Raw genomic sequence first — 18,859 nt, forward strand, 5'->3', positions numbered from 1 at the left:
AGACACAGGTAGAGATCTCAGAAAAATCTTTAAAAAGCTCATGGATGTAGATAAAAACCGATTATTCTGGTCAAGAGCTCAATGGCCTTGAGGGACCTATAATCGTTTGACGAGGATATATTTTTGTGATCCAGGGCTTTCGTGCCCGAAACGCGTCATTTGAAATACTTGGCAATAAAGAAAATAACATCTTGCCGTACTTCAGTGGTCTGTTCTCCTTCTTTGCCGGTTCTGCAGAGCTGGTCCGGAGAGTTGCTGGATATATATATATATACTCGTGCCAAACGAATCATGGGTAACGGACGCTGCCAGATACTGAAATTTGGCATGGTTCCGCAGCAGCCTTTGAAAATGAGACTGCAGGCGGAGCAACACTGAATTGGAGACCACCTCCATCGAGACAGAAAAATCGTATAAGGCAGCCCACTGGGGGGTTGTAAATTTTGGACTGAATTGCGAGACCACATAAACCACCATGCACTGCAAAATAGCATTACAGGTTTGTCCACTAGAGGGCCGAAAATGGTTAAAGATCTGCACCTGTGGGGACTCGCAATCGGTTTCCTATTTGCCTGGGCTTACCTCGGAAGAAGTTCCAAGATGGAATGAAACGCGTCAGGATCTGCTCAAATACATGCTTGGAAGCATCTTTGTTGCGTGTACGGCTCGCCTTTTCCATCAAGGGGGAGAGAGTGTTGTGATATATATATATATATATTCGCCAATAAAGCGGATGCATGTAAAATCAATGCAAATAACGAATGCTTAACCACCTGGGTCACCTTAAAATCTGTATAATGATGAACTTGTAGGATTTGTGGAGATAAATCTCTTGAGCGTATTTACTCGCTCCTGGACAGGCAACAGTTTGTATCGCTGACATCTACAAACGCTGCATTTGTGTTGTTTCTTTATCTATGAAGAACTTAGCATCACGCAACAAACTAACCAGCTCAGTGATGTTGGGTAGAGGAACTATATCTCAATCATCTCTTTGTTGGGATGTCTAAGGTCAACAAAGTCTGATCTCACCCAAATTCTTGGTGGCAACCACGACCGATGCCACGCAGTGGGAAGCTTCCACTGTTTCAATTATTCTGTCCACATAAAGGCAAGCCAATTCTCTTTTGACTGCATCCTGTAAGCTGAAAGGTATATTTTTAACTTTAGAAACAATGCATAAAGCTCCATTCTTCAATTTAATGCAATGTATGTAACCCTTAACACAGGGAATGTTTGCTTAAAAAAAGTTGGGAAATTCTTGAAGCAACCTATCCAAAGTGTTACCAATTTTCCTGATCTGAACCTGGGGTTTGGGTTTCCGATCAAGGGAGATGACCTAGAGCTTTTGATAGGGCTAACTTAACACAGAGTCAACCTTTGACGGAACATATATTTTCCCAAAAGTTATAATAATTCGAAATTCTATCTCTCCCTCAAAATACCCAAACAAGTCAAAGAGTTTTCTCCCATAACTATAGCGAGTGACAGCACGTTCACAAAGATTCACCTTCCCTGAAACTATTGTACATAATCTTGGTCTGAAACCAGAAAATGTCTAGCTCCAGAAGCTAAGATCATAGTAACAGTAATACCATTGAGGGAAACAATATCTGAGGGATGATCACACTCAACTCAAAACCTTACTAGGCAATTGACATTATTAATTATCTGAACAAAAAATCTGGTTCCTGAGCACTCACTTTAAACACTTCTCCTTAATCATGCTGGGCTAGCAGCACCTGCGAAATTTTCGTTTTAGTCTCAGATTTCGCAAACAACTTTTGAGGCAGGACAATCCTTAAAATTGTCTAAGTGGTTGCAGTTACCACACCTAAAACAAGAATCTTTGTTTTTTCTTAAGAGGAGTACAGTGTTTCATTTGTTTAGATGAAACAGACAGTACAGCAGAGGAGTGCTTTTGTTTTTTCGTAAGTCTTGAACACACAACATAGAATGTTGTGCACATTTAGCAACTGCCAATACTTCATTAAATTTGGGGTCATTCTTCGTCCAGATTTCGTCTCTTCTTTGGTCACACTTGCATTCTAACATGGCCTGGCCCCTTATCCATCCCTCTGTATTAGCCCAAAAGCCACAAGGGGAAGCTAAATTACACAAAGCAGTGACTAAATCTTCAACAGGTTCATTATCCCCTTGTTTTCTTTGACCAAACTAGTAATGCTGCAGAATAATTTATACTTTGGGAAGGAAATGGTTCTCTAATCTCTGAATAGATGCCTTAAACTCATTCAAAGATCGAGTAGCCCCACTTTCACGGTCAAGAATAGGCAAATTCTCACAAATGTCTAAATACTTTTTTCCATTTCAGCCATGGAATAATAGGCCCACTTGAGAAAGTTAGAAAAGAGGAGAGAGAGAAACATTCTGTATAATGAAGAGAGAGATGAAAGAACTAGGGGAGAAGATAGAAAAGCAAGAATGAAAAAGCAGAAGGAAAGGAATAAGAGCGAAAAAAGAAAGAACAAAAAACGATTATAGTGATAACATACTGCGGTACTCGAATACGTACCTAAAGTTCAGTTGAGGAAAAAACAATGTTACTTTTATTTCATTTATTTAATGTATTTATTTTTAAAGTTTTATATAGAGCGAACAAGATCTCGAAGGATATCAGAGCGCTTTACAAAAAGGATGGAAGGAGGGTAACACATACCATATCGACATTAAGTAGGAATAAAGCAAGAATAATCACATAGTTAAAAGACGCATGGGTCCAAGGAGAGTAATGCAATAAGTAAATACATAGCGGACTAAACAGGGGGGGCACACTATGAGGTAAAGAAGAGCAGCATCCAACGATGGCCAAGTGGTTGTAGTGTCAATGTTCTTGAGCAGGTGAACCTAGCCCAATTAAGGTAGGAATGTGTTCATTGAGAATCTTTTGGCTTCCTGTTTGAAAGCAGCCGTTGAGGAGAATCTGGGTATTTCCGGTGGAGGAGAGTTCCATATCTTTTGGCCAGCGCCAGAGAAGGCTCGCTGGCCAGTTCTCTTTTTCCTAAATATTTGTGGTTTCAGGAGGAAAGTGTTTGTGCTTCTTGAGGCTCTACCCCCGCAGGATAGTTCAAGTTTTTGCGCTAGGTACCAGTGAGTTTTCAAGTGGATGGCTTTGTGCGCCAGAACGGCAATCTTTACCTGGATTCGAGCTTCATAGGGCAACCATTTAAGAGATTTTAGTACTGGGGATATGTGCACATTTCGTTTGGTACCTGTAACCAGTCTGGCCGCAGCATTCAGAGATGACCTTAGTGGAGCCAGGGCCTTTTTGAGAAGGCCACAGAGCGTGGCGCTGCCATAGTCTAATCTCGGTAAGATGAGCGCTTGAACCACTTGCTTGAACTCAGTTTGAGGAAGGAATGGGTTGATATTTCTAAGTGTTCTCAACAAGTGATTTGTTCCTCTACACACATTGCTGATATGATTATTCATGTTCAGGTGCTTGTCCAGGGTGATTCCGAGAGATTTGGCGGAGTCTATAATGCAGGGGTGCAGTTGAAAGCCGTGAGGTAATTCAGCCATAGGTCTAGATTAAAACAGTAAAGTAAACAAGCAAACACACATAGAAATAAAATCCTTTTTCCATAAGGACAGTCTTCCTTCTGTTTCAATTGAAGAAAGTGAGCCGGAGAGGAAATTGCAAAAGGGCGCTCAAGAGGAAGAGACAGAAAACACAAATCTCTAAAGGCAACTAAAATGCTCACTTCCTGCTTGAGTGATGAGTGGTGCAGAAATACTGTGAGTGGGCGACAAGAAAGAGCATTCGCTCGCGTATCTTAATCTTTGAGGGAAAGATGCAACAGAATGCCGATGGAGGAGAGGGAGAGTGCGTACACTTGTGTTTGGAATCCCTCGAGGTTATGACGCAAGGAAGGCTGTATGCACAAAAGGGTCCCACACGGGTGAGCTTGCACATATCCTCACTGTTTGTAGTATAACAGCAGATTCTTGAGAGGGAGCTCACCCACAACTGTGGCAGAAGTTAAGTCTCTGAAAAACGCTACTTTACATGAAATATGAGAATATCCAAAGGACCTCGCCCCAGTTTCATAGACAGTATGTTAGCCGAACTGTTTAAAAAAAAAATGGGGGTGATGAAAGGACGCATCCATAGAATTCCAGTGAACACCAGAGAATATAATACAGTAGGAGAGTGCTCACAATGCTTTCAAAGTTAGCACGCCCATAAATAAACACATGTAACAGTACCTTGAGAAACCCACGCTGAAATGAAAACTGGAGAAGAGCCAAAACAATCAACGTAAGTGTTAGCGCCAATGTGGAATAAGACAAATAGGGTTGGTGTAGTCAATATAAAGTTCACTTTTTATCATAGGAAAGAAAAACTCCAGTCACCCCATAACATCGCAGAGATCCACATGCAAGTGCCTTCACAGCGCATCATCTAACAATAAGCATTCCAACATTCAACAAGAAAATACCACAGCATACACCAAAGGGATGTCTACAGACAAGACCATCTAAGTAAGAAACACCTTATCAGAAATATCGTACCATCCTGACTATACTACAAGCACCTTATCCAGGTGAAAAATGACGTATTTTAGAGTTGCAGACAGGGTTTGAACCACATTACACATCTTGAAGATGGCATAGCAATGTGGAAGGCTGTAAAAGATGCTTGAAGCCACAGGACGGCATTAGGTTGACAGTCTGTGCATGAGACAGGAAAAATACACTATTGAGGTTTCCACTCATGGCAGGCCTTCAGACAGCAACAACAAGTGTAGAAGGCTAAATAAACTACATTATATTATATTACCCATGTAGCCACGGACAAAGACTCTATCAGCTTCCTTCTGTAGGCATTAAAACCTCTAAACTGGCATTGCCAGTGTCTGCCTGAAACTATGATTCTGCGAAGTACTTAGGAGAGGAATCAATAGTGTCCACTGAGCAGAAGAGGCCAACAATGGATTTAGGCCCAGATCTCTGTACTGGGGTGAATGTATGACATTGTTCTGCATTCTGTCCATCAACTGTTGTTTTTGCAATTGTCACCCCGAGTGGGATGGGTATGCTCAGACGTGAGTCCCATGCTCTCCACACCACTGGAGTCAAGCTATCCTGGCTGAAGACGGCTGATAGCCAGAAACCGGTCCTAGGATGCTTGATTCCGGTCCAGGAAAGACATGGCTTGGCAGTTCGGGCTGGACTGTTCCCATGAGGCACAGGGTCAAGGCTGATTTGCATATGGCCAGGTCTGAACTGGGGTGGTTTAGAGTGCAAACAAACGATGGATTTAGGCCCAGATCTCTGTACTGGGGTGAATGTATGACATTGTTCTGCATTCTGTCCATCAACTGTTGTTTTTGCAATTGTCACCCCGAGTGGGATGGGTATGCTCAGACGTGAGTCCCATGCTCTCCACACCACTGGAGTCAAGCTATCCTGGCTGAAGACGCATGAGGCACAGGGTCAAGGCTGATTTGCATATGGCCATGTCTGAACTGGGGTGGTGTGTGCAAACAAACGATGGATTTAGGCCCAGATCTCTGTACTGGGGTGAATGTATGACATTGTTTTGCATTCTGCCCATCAACTGTTGTTTTTACAGATGTTCTTAGGCACAGCCAAATAGATAAAGTAGTGGAACTAGGCAGTGAAATTTCTGGCAGTGGAGAGTAATCGATCAAATGCTAGCTCCTTGGGAACTAGGCTATCTGTTGTAGACATGTAAAGAAGAAGTAGAACTCTACTCCATCCACTGTTAGCAAATCTTGGGTCCTTGTGAAGAAGGTTCAGGGTTTCCAGGAACCAGACCAGGTAGATGAGGGAGCACCAGGGCTGTCCTTGATCTTCAATAGGACTCCAATAAAGGTGTCCAGCTAAAACACTGGATTGCTGTGACAAAATCTCAAAAGGGACAAAAGTAACATTCACAGCGGCTTTCTCAGATAGCCTCAGCACCTTGCCCTACTAACCTGGAGGTCAAAAAATATTCTAAGTCCAAGTTCTCATGCTGCTGGATACATCATGGCCTCCACTAAAGCTCACACAATGCTAATGACAGATGCTGGGATAGCAGGGAATGGATAACAGTGGGAGACATTTTTAGTCACTCACTCAATCCATGGATCAGGGCAAACTTGAACTGTTCGGGCCTATTCTTGAAAGATCAAAGATTGTTTGTCAACTGAGGAAAGGACCATTATCTGGCTGGTAGTGACTGATTAGTAGTTAGTTATCTGATCAGGACCATGCACATTCTGTACTACCAGAGGAACTCACCGGTGGAGGAATCAATCAGGTTCTTCCCATTGAAGAAGTGGAAGTCAATAACTTTTTCTTGGGCCCCAAGGTTCCTGTCTAAAGATTTCAGCGATGACTGCTTATGCATGAAGAGACTAATGTTCAGGATCATGGTGGCTCTAATATGTCAGTAGTTTCAGTTCCATTGTCTCGACCCTAAATAAATGTCCCTTCTTTCTGGTAATCATCTAGAAAAAAAATGATAATATTCAAACGTATTCCACTGGTATGGTCTGTAACCCGACGTGAAAGAGTCACCATCACTCTGTCTAAATTAAATACCACTACTCTGGTACAAAGGTTATACCACAAGACTCCAGACATTTTGACTTCCTATCCATGTTGGAGGATAAAAGTGCTGCCTTTATGGAGGTGGCTATTAATACAACACACAGTGCAGGGGATTTCCAGAAACAAAAATTGGACTGTATTAGAAAGTCTAAAACGTAAACATGAAATCCATACACTTTGAAATAACTGAATTGGAGTAGGACCTATTGAGATTCTGGACTCTTTAACCAGAGCTGGTTTCAAGGAATATTAGCACTTAGTTGTGCCACTTGGTTGTGTGCAGCTTCTTTCAGAACTTGGAATCAGTTGCCGGAACATATAAAAGCACACTACTTTAAGGAGACTTGGATGGTATCCATTGGGGCCTTGCTAAATCTTGTTGTTCTAACTGATATATTAATGTGTGGGCTTGGAGGGGGCAGCTTAGACTGGCAACTGCAATGGTGAGGTTAACAGGTGGGCTGGCAGATGCTCAGTATGCGCGAGGATGGAATGACCCGTCAATGTTTACAGCTGTACCGATAGCACTGTAAACCGGGAAGGATCCAGTACTAAATGAAGAAATAACAGGTTTTGCAAGTCAACAAAGTATCCAGTAGTTATTAATCTGATGGGTCAGAGAAGTTTTAATCGGATATCCACCTTCCCAGAGAACAGGCATTTAATGGAAATTTTGAAGGGAAGATGTTCTGAGGTGACGCAAAGCTGGCAGGGCTGTGACTGTCTTCACAACACACCAAAAGAGCCTGGAGCCAGTGACAACACCAGGGATGACTTCTGCTGTACAGGATGGGCAAGATTACCCACATTTTTTTCTACTGCTATAAGGGGTCTAATTTCCAAACGCAGTATACTTCGCCATCGCAGTAACCTTCTATACCCAGCAGAAGCTGGGCTTAGCACAGGGGATGAAGAGTAGTCAGGAGCCTAACAGGTTTAGGTTTTTTGGACTGACCCTGGGTTCCCTAATTACATCAAATGAAGAAGACCTGCTTGAACTTTTAGTAAAGAATCATCATCACTACACCCACAAAAAGAGACTTGAACAATACAATGTTGTAAAAAGAAGTTTGGGACCTCTGTGTTCAGAGAAGAAGTCGGAATGAACCGATGATCCTATTTGTTTCTTAAACAGGCGCAGCTTCAGGCCGAAATAGACTTATACACCTGATTGTCAGGAGCCCCTTACCAGAACCTTGGCAACTGGAATGAAACAGTGAAATATAAATCACTGAGAAAATAGCTGTGCGAACCTGTGCTTCAGCCCTCCCAATGGAAATTGGGGGAAGGGGGGGGATCAATGGACGGTGTGGCACAAAGCCAGAAAAGGTGAAGTACTATGTCCAACTTCCAAGACCCTGTGCCACTCTCATTGCTCTACTCGCAAATTTTGGAATCCAACATCTTTGACAGCACACCTTGCTCCTATGCTGCATGCTGAAGGTCGCTTGTATGAACTACAGTAAAGACCGCGTAGGCGCACATTGCTTCCCAACCAGAGTGCACAGAGGTTATGGCGGTCAACTACTGCTAATGGGTCGGTGAGGAACCCACCAATGGCACTTGGCAGATTTCATGTTACCTGGCATGCACACTCTATTAAACAACCAAAGCATCAGTTTCTGGCTCTGCCACTACTTGGCACAGTACCACCTGGTTAAGAATGTAAGACAGTGAGGGCATAGGGACAAACAATTCAATACAAGAAAACTTATGTTTTGAACATTATTGCATTTTTTACTATTTCCAGAATACAGAAAAATCAATATTTTAAAGGAAAAAATTACCTCACGTTCCTGCTCTCTAGCTGAGCAAGATTCACTGTCACCCTCTGTATCCGTTTCAGAGTCGTCTCCAATACAATCAAACTGACATTCCTCTTGCGGTTGATCTGGAACGTATTCACTACCACTTAGGTCTGAGCTGTTTGAGAAGCCTTCTGTGGCAAGTGTACTGATAAAAGGACAATTTACTGAATTTAGATTGGTAAATGTTCTCTCAGGGCTATCTGTGATTGTAATACCCAACCAGGGGCACTCAGATCTTTTATCTTGATACATTTGGTCCGAGAATTCTTTAGTGACTGCGGGAGACAGTTGTGTCCGACAGGAATTTTCAGTACAGGCATTCTCTGTGCTGTAAATATCAGTCCAGAACCCTTTTGCTAGGTGTTCAGCCACTTCTCGCTCCACATTGCTACGACCAGTGGTAAAACCGCTGCTTCCTTCTGTAGTGCATGAATCAAACTTTTGACAAAAGTTAGTGCTCGGATTAGCTCCAGAACATTCCTGTTGAACATCTGTGCTTGCTAAAACAGACCCATTAAGTATAGGTGTAGGAATGCTGGTTTCCACTTCATTTATAGTTAAATCATTGTATTGCCCATATGAACATGAAAAAGGCACTGGTATAAGTTCATGAGAATCCACTGAGGGGTGTGATGAGAAAGGAGATTGATCTGCTGTCTCGAGAGAGCATTCGACACCCTGAGACACAGGTCCACCTGTTGGCTCAGACTCCTCTTCAATCACACAGCCTTCCATTTTAATTGGACATTCTTCACATTTTGGAGTTATGGTTACTTTATTTGCATTTCCCTGAGCATTTTGCAAACTTGCATTGCCGTAGGATTTACCTTGAGGAGAAGATTCGGCAGATATACGCTGAAAGGTTGGTAAACATACTGGGAATTGGACACAGTCCTCCTTAATACTTTGCTGACATTTCTTGTACTTTGGACAAAGTATGGAGAATTTTTCACTCTCAAAGGAGACATTTGGGCATTGTGGCACAGAACTTTCGTGGCTAAAGGGAGGTGTTTCGATGTGATCTTCAAATTTGCGAAGTTTTGAGCACGGAACTTGCATTTGCTCATTTTCCAAAGGCTCTTTCACTGTCTCGTCAATTTTGGGGACTGCCGGATCATCAAGGAAGACGCCTGGGTCTACCTTCTTAGATAAGGGTTTGCAACACTTCTTTCCTGAAAACTCCTGGTTCACTTTGTTGCCCACAAATTTTAATTTGAGAAACTGGAAGCATGATGCCTCTATGTTATGAATTCCCAGTAACTCTGCACATTTGGAGACTTCGGATACATTATCCTTGCTGAGAAGCAATTTAGCAGTGTAGACAAACTGAAGCAAGGGAACAAAGCCTTTCACAGACACCTGTACAAAAACAAAAAAATATATATGAACTTCGTGGTAGGCAAACTATCAAAAAGAATAGCATTCTACTGATTTGAATTTATATTAAAATGTTATTGACAACAAATGCAGGGTACAAGAAGTCATCCAATACATCTTTCAAGTTAAGAAAAATGGGCAAACTACCCACTGTAACACAGATACAAGAAGATCATTGAAGCAATACCAAGAAAAAAGTCCTCGGAACTTCAATACACCAGACAAAAGTTACTGACTTGGTACTCATTACAAATGTGGAATCAATCCTACAGTGCTACTGATGCTGAAAATTGGGTTTAAAGAACATGTTCCTATTCTAATTTCATAAAAAAGTTTCAGACCCTAAAGGCAACAATTGGCCTTTAGCCTTGGTATTAACAAAAATTCACAAAGGACTGCCTGAATCACACAGGATCTGAAGACGAATGACACTGTAAACCTTTGACGTTCTAGTTAAAGGCATGCAATATTAAAATGTATAGATCTACTGTAGTGCAATCTGTTATTTTACGTTACCAGCATTTGCATGCTGTGCTTCGAGTAAAGGCACCCAATACAATAATGTAAGTATAACCAATCGAAAGTTAAGGTGGTCTGTTGTATTGAGTGGTCAGAGAAGATCTGTCAGCCTAATGTACAATGGTGTTTATTAGATAATGGGATAACCAGAACGTGTCAGACTCTGGCAGAGATCTTTGTTGTACATATTGTGTACTCATATGCGTCTGATGAAAACCATACTGTTCATTTCCTTCTACTGAGGTGCATGCCTGTGTATTTGCTCTGCCTGTGAAGGCTGTTTGAGAGGCACCGTTAGCTGATTATATGGTGTTGCTGGTGCAACGGTGAGTGTTGTGGGAGTGCTATGTTTGGGCTATCTTCTGATGAGTCATTTTGTTGCATAGATTTGTGAGAGGATATGGGTTAGGTGTTCGATGACAACACCTCGGCAGCTGTATGGCTTTGGTGCCGTTTCGTGTACCAATACTTTGTATTTCAATTAGAAATGTACAGGCCAAATCAAAATGTATGTTCTGTTAGGTGACTGAAGTCTTAGTTTAAATACATCACTAACGTTCTTCGTGATTCAAGCAAATACAAAAGATACCACCTAAATTCTCCAACGACATATCTTCTGCAGCAGCAGCCTGCATTTTATCCATACTGATGGCATGCCAGAATGAGGATAGAGGGTTGTTGGGACCAATATAATAAGGAAGAATAAGACCACTTTTACTATACAGACTGGCAGTCTTTTCCTTGTTCATATTCGTTTTTTTTGTACTGTGGTACGTGCCTCTGGAAGGTTGCTTACCCGAATGAAGATGGAAACAAGCATTGGCATAAAAAATAGGTTTTGCCTTTGCAAGATCTATTGGCTTTAAAAAAATAGTTGCACAGCGAGCTGCTGTGCAACATGGCTTAAAGAGAAAAAAAAGGGTTTAAAGGTGTGCAGCGTTGACTGCGTAATAGTGCTCCACCCCTTTAAGCCACATTTCACAGCAGCCCACGCTGCTGTGCAACATATTGTTCCTTATTTTAAAAACAGCACAGAGTGATTGGGAGGGTGAAAAGCAACCCTTCCACTGTAACTAAAAGTGACATTATTGTATAAATACAGTGGGTTAAAGAAGCACAGATACGAAAAAACATGCAGTAGCAAGAAGTGCCCCAGCAAAGAAAGCAGAGGATGAAGTCTTCAAAAGGAAGAGGTACTTGGTCCATGCTCCTGAGAAAACACACACAAAGAGAGACAGGAAACCAACAGGAAATTGCAGGCAGTAACCAATATAAATCAAGGAAATTAGAGTGACAAGAAGGCCAACAAATGGTAAGTAAGGCTCTTTTAAGATTGTTTTTTTAACAAGAGTTTTCACAAGCACAGCGCAAGTGCTGTGAAGGCAAAATCTATAAAGGGTGACGGTTAGATGACTCTGAGTTAGATATGCATTAGTGTCTGTATGCTACATGAAACAGGGACCTTTTCACTGGTATTTGGTGCTTCATGTTGAAAGGTTTAGAATGGATATGCTGTGGGTGGGGAACGGAAAGGTATAAGTGGGGTGGGGGAGGCGAAGGTATAAGTGGGGAGGTGGGGGGAATCCTTAGCCAAAGCATCTAGTTTTCTAGACAGAGTGTTAGACCTGGCATCCTTGGTGTGGTTTCCCCCTATTTTTTGCCTCTACCTCCTGTATTTTTGATGCTGTGCTGGATTTCGTTTTTGCTGATTTAGATGCTTTGGGCACGTTCCCACTGCTGTTCAGTGTCAAAGTGCAAGTGCCCCCTGTGTAAATTGTTATTGTGATTGGTTATCCATGATTGGCATATTTGTGTCACCAAGAAGTCCCTAGTAAAGTGCACTGAGTGTGCCAGGGCTGGTGATAACAAATGCTACTAGTGGGCCTGCAGCACTGATTGTGCCACGCACATGAGTAGCCCTAAAATTGTGTCTCTGGCCTGCCACCGCAGTGCCTGTGTGCAGTCTGTGAACTGCCATGTCCTCCTGGTCAGTGTCCCCACTGGCCAGGCCGAGCTCTTCCATTTCTGTACACATTGGTCACCCCTATGGAAGGCCTAAGGCACCCCCTTGGGCAGGGTGCAGTGTATGTGAAAGGTAGAGCATGTACTAGTGCAGGTGACAAGCTCTGGTAGTGAATTACAGCCATTTTCGTTTTTCACTATTGTGAGGCTATCTTGCCCCATAGGCTATCATGGGGAATGCTGGCTACAGTGGCTACCAGCATATCTTCCCATAGGAGCAAGATAGGACATAAAAGTCTTGTATCCCTGAACTCAGAATTTAATAACACATCTTTTAGGAAAGGTTGTTTTTAAAACCTGGGTTTGAGAACAGCACTTTTTTAGAAAGTTGCTGTTTTCTTGTGTGACCTTTCTGTGTGCCTTGGCCTGTTTGTGAATTGACTGTCTGGTTTGAGAGTGACAGAGGCTGGGATCCCCCAGGAGGCTGGCTGAACCAGACCTAGGCTGAATGACTGCATCTGCATCTTGAGTGGTGGGAGGGGATAGCACCTGGGCCTGAATAGGGCAGTGCCTGCCTCCCACAATGCTGGCTCCACCTCCTGCTGGGCGGCTGACAACCCTGCCCCTCTCCCTGAAAGGAAAGGAGAGGCCAGTAAAACAAAGTGCTCAAGGAACACCCAGAACTGGTTCAGACCAGGCACAGAGCCCTCCTGCACAAAGGGATCAAAGACTTTTAGGGGTATAAGTACAGGACCCTTGAATACAGAAAATTAAACCATCCTGGAATCAAGAAGGAACCTCTGCCAAGGAGAAAGCTGAAACTGAAGAAGAAAGACTGTCCAGCTGTTGCTCTGCTGGACTGACCTGCTGTTGCTTTGCTGCCAAGGGGAGGGGAAGGACTTTGCTTTGTGTTGTGTCCCCTTGCTTGAAGGAATCTCCAAGGGCCTGAGAAGAGCTGGCTCCCTGTTAAGACGTCCCAGGAACAAAAGGACTTCACCCCCAGCTTCCCTGAACTCTGCTGAGAGAGTTCTGTCCTTCCTAGAGTGCTTGGGCCAGTCAGTTGTGGTGCCTCTGGAAGTTGTACCTTTGTTGGGAAGCTGGAAACCAAGATTTTAAAGACTTTCTGCAAGTTTTATCGCATCGCTCTCTTGCGGAGCGCATCCCCGTCAGTGCGAGGAAATTTCCGCCGCTAAAGAAGGCCGAGATCGTCGCAACGTCTGTTGCCGCTGCCAGAGTCGTCGCATCCTTCGTTTGCAGGACGCACCAGTCTGGTGCGGGAAGATTACCATTGCTGCGAGTATCGTCGCAGAGCCTGTCTTCACTGGGTGAGATCGTCGCACCGCTTGCTTGCGGACCGCATCACGTCGCTGCGAACATCATCGCATCGAGGAGCTGCGAGAGGAAGATCGCCGCTGGACCGCGCATCATCGCCGCGAAATCGTCGCAGCTCCAAAGATCATCGCATCGTGCCTTTGCGAGCTTTTTCACTACGGAACCTCTGCACCGGTATCCGTACAAGATATCGCACCCCTCCCCGCACAGACAAGAGTCACCGCAACAAGCCCGCCCCATTCTTGAACTGTGTATGTTGGATTTTTGTTGTTTTGGTCTTGTGTAGTTTAGATTAAATACCTTTATTTTTCTAAACTGTTGTGGAGTCAGTTTGTGGTGTTTTCACTGTGTTATTGTGAGTGTTGGTACAAATACTTTACACATTGCCTTTGATAAGCCTTGACTGCTCGTGCCAAGCTACCAAGGGGGTGAGCAAGGGTTATCTCAGGAGGTTTCTTCCTTACCGTGACTAGAAACAAGGGTCCCTATTTGGACAGTGGTACTTCCCTCCCACTACATCCATCCCACATTCTGGCTTTGCATCTATATTTTTTTATGGTCTGGCTTAACAGCACAGCTGTCGATGGATAATTATGTGAGCACCACTAGTAAGGGGCTTTGAATCTGCCCACACGCTGGGAGTCAGAAGTACATGCTTTGACTGGGCAGAAGTTGTGTGCTTCCACAAAAAAAGTGCTTGCCCTCCACACAGCTGTGATCATTTGGTTCATTTATCCAGGTGCTTGAGCTTAAACGTTCTGGGGCACACACATGACATCGTAATGCAGTAAAAGTGTCTTAGATAACTAAATAATTCATGGTGTTTTTCTCTGGAACCAGCACAGGTGGTAGTAGGACAGTCATTACCCATTAACCTACATGGAAGTTTAAGTCTGCCTTCACATTGCAACTGTCACCTTTCAACCCACATCAATATTATTCTACAGTTCTTTGATACCACACAAATACATATCCATTCCCATGCTATTTACTTGTAATGTTTTGTATTACAAAACAACATTCCTTAAAAGCCAGACGCATTGGCACTACCAATATCTGCTTATCATTGTGTTTATATATAGACAGACATCATTTGAGGGAATAAGTAGGTGGATGTATGGATCACTTTTAGCCTTGACTAATCTCCAAAAGCAGACAGCAGTGGTCAACAGGTGCTAGTTCTTTTTCTTAAAAGGGCTGCCACCAGTGGCGGCTGAAAGAAATTCCTTGTTACAGACTGAAGTGCACATATCTCTAATAGAGACACCAAATAATACATCAGCAGAGAAAGTCTGACAGTCTTTCACTTAAAAATTAATCTATAGGATCTAGTTTTGGTGGCCACCCTTTGTGCCTGCAGAAGTGGCCATGGGCCTATCAACTTATGGCGTACTCAGCATCTGGTGACTTCTATCTTCAAACAATACCTGGCTGTTCACCAGCAGCAGGAGGCATCATGGCATCACAAAAACACCTGTATTTGTGTCTTCAAGCTCCAGCGAAAATAATTCACTCTGCATCCCAACAATCCCAGCATCAACCATCAAGATATCCCTCTCTTTCATCCCACTCAGACAGCACACAGCACACTCTAGTTGGAGTTACCTCAGGATACACCACCCAGGGCTATCCCATATACGACACTGCACTAGGATATGCCTCCCTACACCAACACCTTCTGCCAAACAAGGCCAAATAAACATTGGCAAAGCCAAGTGGTCTCCTCTTTAAGAACAACTCATTACGCTACTAGCTTTGCCAATGCATGTTTGAGTCATGTAAAGTAAATTCCAAAATGACAGCCTATGCATCTAGATGCAGTTGCATGCCTGTACTTCCAGCCATACAGAAATGCTTTTTGTATATGATAAAAAACATCCAAGATGGACACCTATATGTAAGCACAGATGATTGGGTGGCTATCTTGTGGTGGCTTTTATCCTACAGAAAAACATTTCAAGAAGGTTGCCTGTGCATGTGCGCACATGCGCACTGATACACGGGTGAACGTTTTGGAATTTTAATTTTAATTTACTATTCTATGACGGTCAACGCTCACTGCTGAGCAGTAGCAGTAAATAAATAATTACGTTTGCACTGGATGACACTCAAACTAAAAGTAGTGGTCCAGTAGCTGTGAGCAGCTTCCAATCACTTATAAAATCTTTGTAAGCAGGTTTTTTGTAAAAAAAAAAAAAGAAAAAAAGAAGCAGGAAGGGTGGGACAGAAATGGAGGAGGAGGTAGGTGGGGTCATAAGTAGAAAAAGAGCACAACGCTACAGTGCGAGAACAGCTATGGGCTCTCATGGAGTGCTAAAAAGAAAATGAACAAGCACTGGCAAAGACAACAGGTCTTGCCTTTGCGACTGATCAACTTTGCCAATGGATCTGAAACATCGGCAGTGCTGTGCAGCATGGCTCAAGTTAAAAATAAAAGCCTTTGGGGTGGCTGCTGCATCCTTTCATTGAAGTATGCACAACACGTGTGCACCTACAAGATGACAAGGGTGCTTTTTATTTTCTCTTTAGTTACTGCTCTGAGTTGAATCAGTAGCTAAAAGTGAGTGGGGAGAGGAACAGAAGCAAAGGTAGGGGAATGGGTTGGTAAAGATGGAAGCACCACTGGGAAGGGTGTGGGATGCAGAAGAATCACAAAATATGGTGCAGGAGAGGGTGCCAAAACAATATTAAATGCGAAAGAAAGTGATGGCTGGGGGAAGCAAAACAAAGGGTGAGGATGGGCAGAAAGGAACAACAAGGAGGGAAGATGGTGTGGAAGGAGATGCAGAGAAGCAATGGGGAAAAGCACGCAGGTGAGAGCAGCAGGGAGCAAAGCAGGGAGAAGTAGCCACGTGACAGAGAGCACTACGAAGTGCATGGGGAGGGATGTACAAAAAGGCGACAGCTCGAAAACGCGCACACTCATGGAGTGCTTAACACAAAAAAGTAGTGCTTGACGAGTGATGGAAGCAGAGATGCCAGCCAATCAAAGCAAGGGTAAAGAGGCAATGGTACATGGGATAGACAAATCACAAGATTGATAAGCTGGGACACAAACAAGAAACATACAAGTGAGATTGACTGGATGCTAAACAATGGTAAGCAATGGGCAGGCTCCAAGCCCCTCTCTGTTCTTAGTAAGCCACAATAGGTCTCGTAACAGACAGCGCAGCCGCGGTCTAGTACGATTGACCTAAAAAGTAGCTTTATCAGGTCGTCAGCAGTGGAAGGATACAACTCATTCAGTCACAAATTATGCAAAACAGAAATGTTCCAGCAGAGGGACAAACACAAGGACAAGAAGGCGAACAAAAACAGAACAAAGAGCAGGCAATTGAGTCATGAGCAATGGACTGACCCAAAGCCCATCATATGCAAATTGTATTGTTCACTATAGGTCTTCTGGCCGTTAGTGAAAAATATCCCTTAGTGCATCAATGAATAAATAACTCTAAGTGCATATAGCCAATGCAAATACCATGGGAAATGCATTTCACATATAGATGCCTGTGGCACCTCTTAATCTAACCTTCAGTGCATCCATTTAACACATCCTGAAGTATATATTCGGCAAATAACACTGCATCTATTCCTTAGTGCACCCATCCAACAAATACACCATATTAAACATAATAAAAAGGAGTGCATCTAATCCACAAATAATCCTCAGTGAATCCATATCTACAAAGGAGTTTAAATGCAGTCAGTTTGCAAGGAAAAATCAGTTCAACAATGTATTAAACAACAACCTGTGAAGATATTCGCTGCACCCATACAGTTCCATCACATAAATAGTGATGCTCTCATCCCACAAATACCATCAGAGAACACTGAGGGTTGCTTCTTAAACAGTAGGCTTGGGATTTGGTCGATGAATAATTAAATCACATAACCACCAGCCTACTGTGTAACAAACAATTATCAATTAATTAATGCAACAAATAATCATCACTGTGGCCATTAACCCATTGCGTGCTGGCGTCGGCCAACGGCCGTCGCAAGCACTACCTTCGGAGTGCTGCGCACGTCCGATGGCCGATGCGGCCCCGCCCGTGCACGGAAACCTCTGCACTGTGGCGGATTCTACACCACGGTAAAGGGGTTAAATAGATAGGCTTAATGTGCATGCAATAAATGAATAGTCCTTAATGCATCAAACGAAAAGATATTATTCGGTAAATCAATTAAAAAAATACTGTCACCCCATCACTTCAACAAAAAATCCCCAGTGCGCTCATAATGCTACTGGCTATTTCCATTCTTAAAATATCAGTAGTGCATCAATTTCACCAATTACACTCTGTGCGCATAATAACAAAACAATAACCCCTGTAAAACCTATTCAACAAATATTGTGCATTGCATCAATAAAATTAGGCATTAAAGCATACATTGTTTAAACAATCTATTCTTTTTCTTCGAACAATTGGTGATTGTTGCATTCATTCAACAATTATTTCTTAGTTTACCAAAACAAACTCTTTACGGCCCAATCAACATATAAATTGCTGTGAATAATTCAACCTCTACCTTTCAGGGCATCAATTCAAAATATGATAACTGCTTTACATTCAATTATAACGGTGCATTATTTCAGAATAAAAGAAACTTCACCGTACCCAGCCAGCAAATAATTATTAGGCACCCACTGCAGGTGGGTTGAGAATCCACTTCAAATGGATACTGGAAATCCTAATAAGGTGGCCCTGCGAACTATGTGTGGGCAGAATCCAGAGAAGGAAAGGCTGACACCCGTAAAACACTTGCCAAATAATCTTAAAATCTTAGGTTGAACCAGTGTTTGGGCGTCTACTTACACAAGGAAACCTCAGTGTATCCAATTAGCACACAGGTGTCAGTGCACTTATCCAACAAATAAACCTCAATCAACCTAAACCACACATAATGTGTAACTGAATGAGTTGTATCCTTCCATTGCTGACGACCTGATAAAGCTACTTTTTAGGTCAAGCCTACTAGACCACGAATGCACTGTCTGTTGTGAGACCTATTGTGGCTTACTAAGAACAAAGAGGGGCTTGGAGCCGGCCCATTGCTTACCATTGTTTAGCTTTCCTGTCAATCTCACTTGTCTGTTTCTGGTTTGTGTCATATCCATTCATGAAATAACTGGGTTAACCCATTCCACAAACAACTCAGTGCATTGATTAACAACAAATCAGCATTGCCCCGTTCAACCAGCAAATACCCACAGATTTCTTTAAGCAAACAATCCTGGATACAGTGGCTCCACAAATAATCCTCTGGGAAAGAATTAC

General features: G+C 42.9%; 1 protein-coding gene across 2 annotated transcripts in view; it reads right to left on the minus strand.

Moving 5' to 3' along the window:
• BACH1 (BTB domain and CNC homolog 1) overlaps positions 1-18,859 on the minus strand; it is a 143,361-nt gene that overhangs the window by 23,368 nt on the left and 101,134 nt on the right. For both annotated transcript variants that reach the window (XM_086934014.1, XM_086934013.1), the window contains exon 3: positions 8,370-9,749. In XM_086934014.1, coding sequence (XP_086790140.1) covers positions 8,370-9,749 — 1,380 coding nt within the window. The remainder of the gene's footprint in view (positions 1-8,369; positions 9,750-18,859) is intronic.

This window comes from Lissotriton vulgaris, chromosome 8, assembly GCF_964263255.1.
Source record: "Lissotriton vulgaris chromosome 8, aLisVul1.2, whole genome shotgun sequence".
NCBI lineage: Eukaryota > Metazoa > Chordata > Amphibia > Caudata > Salamandridae > Lissotriton > Lissotriton vulgaris.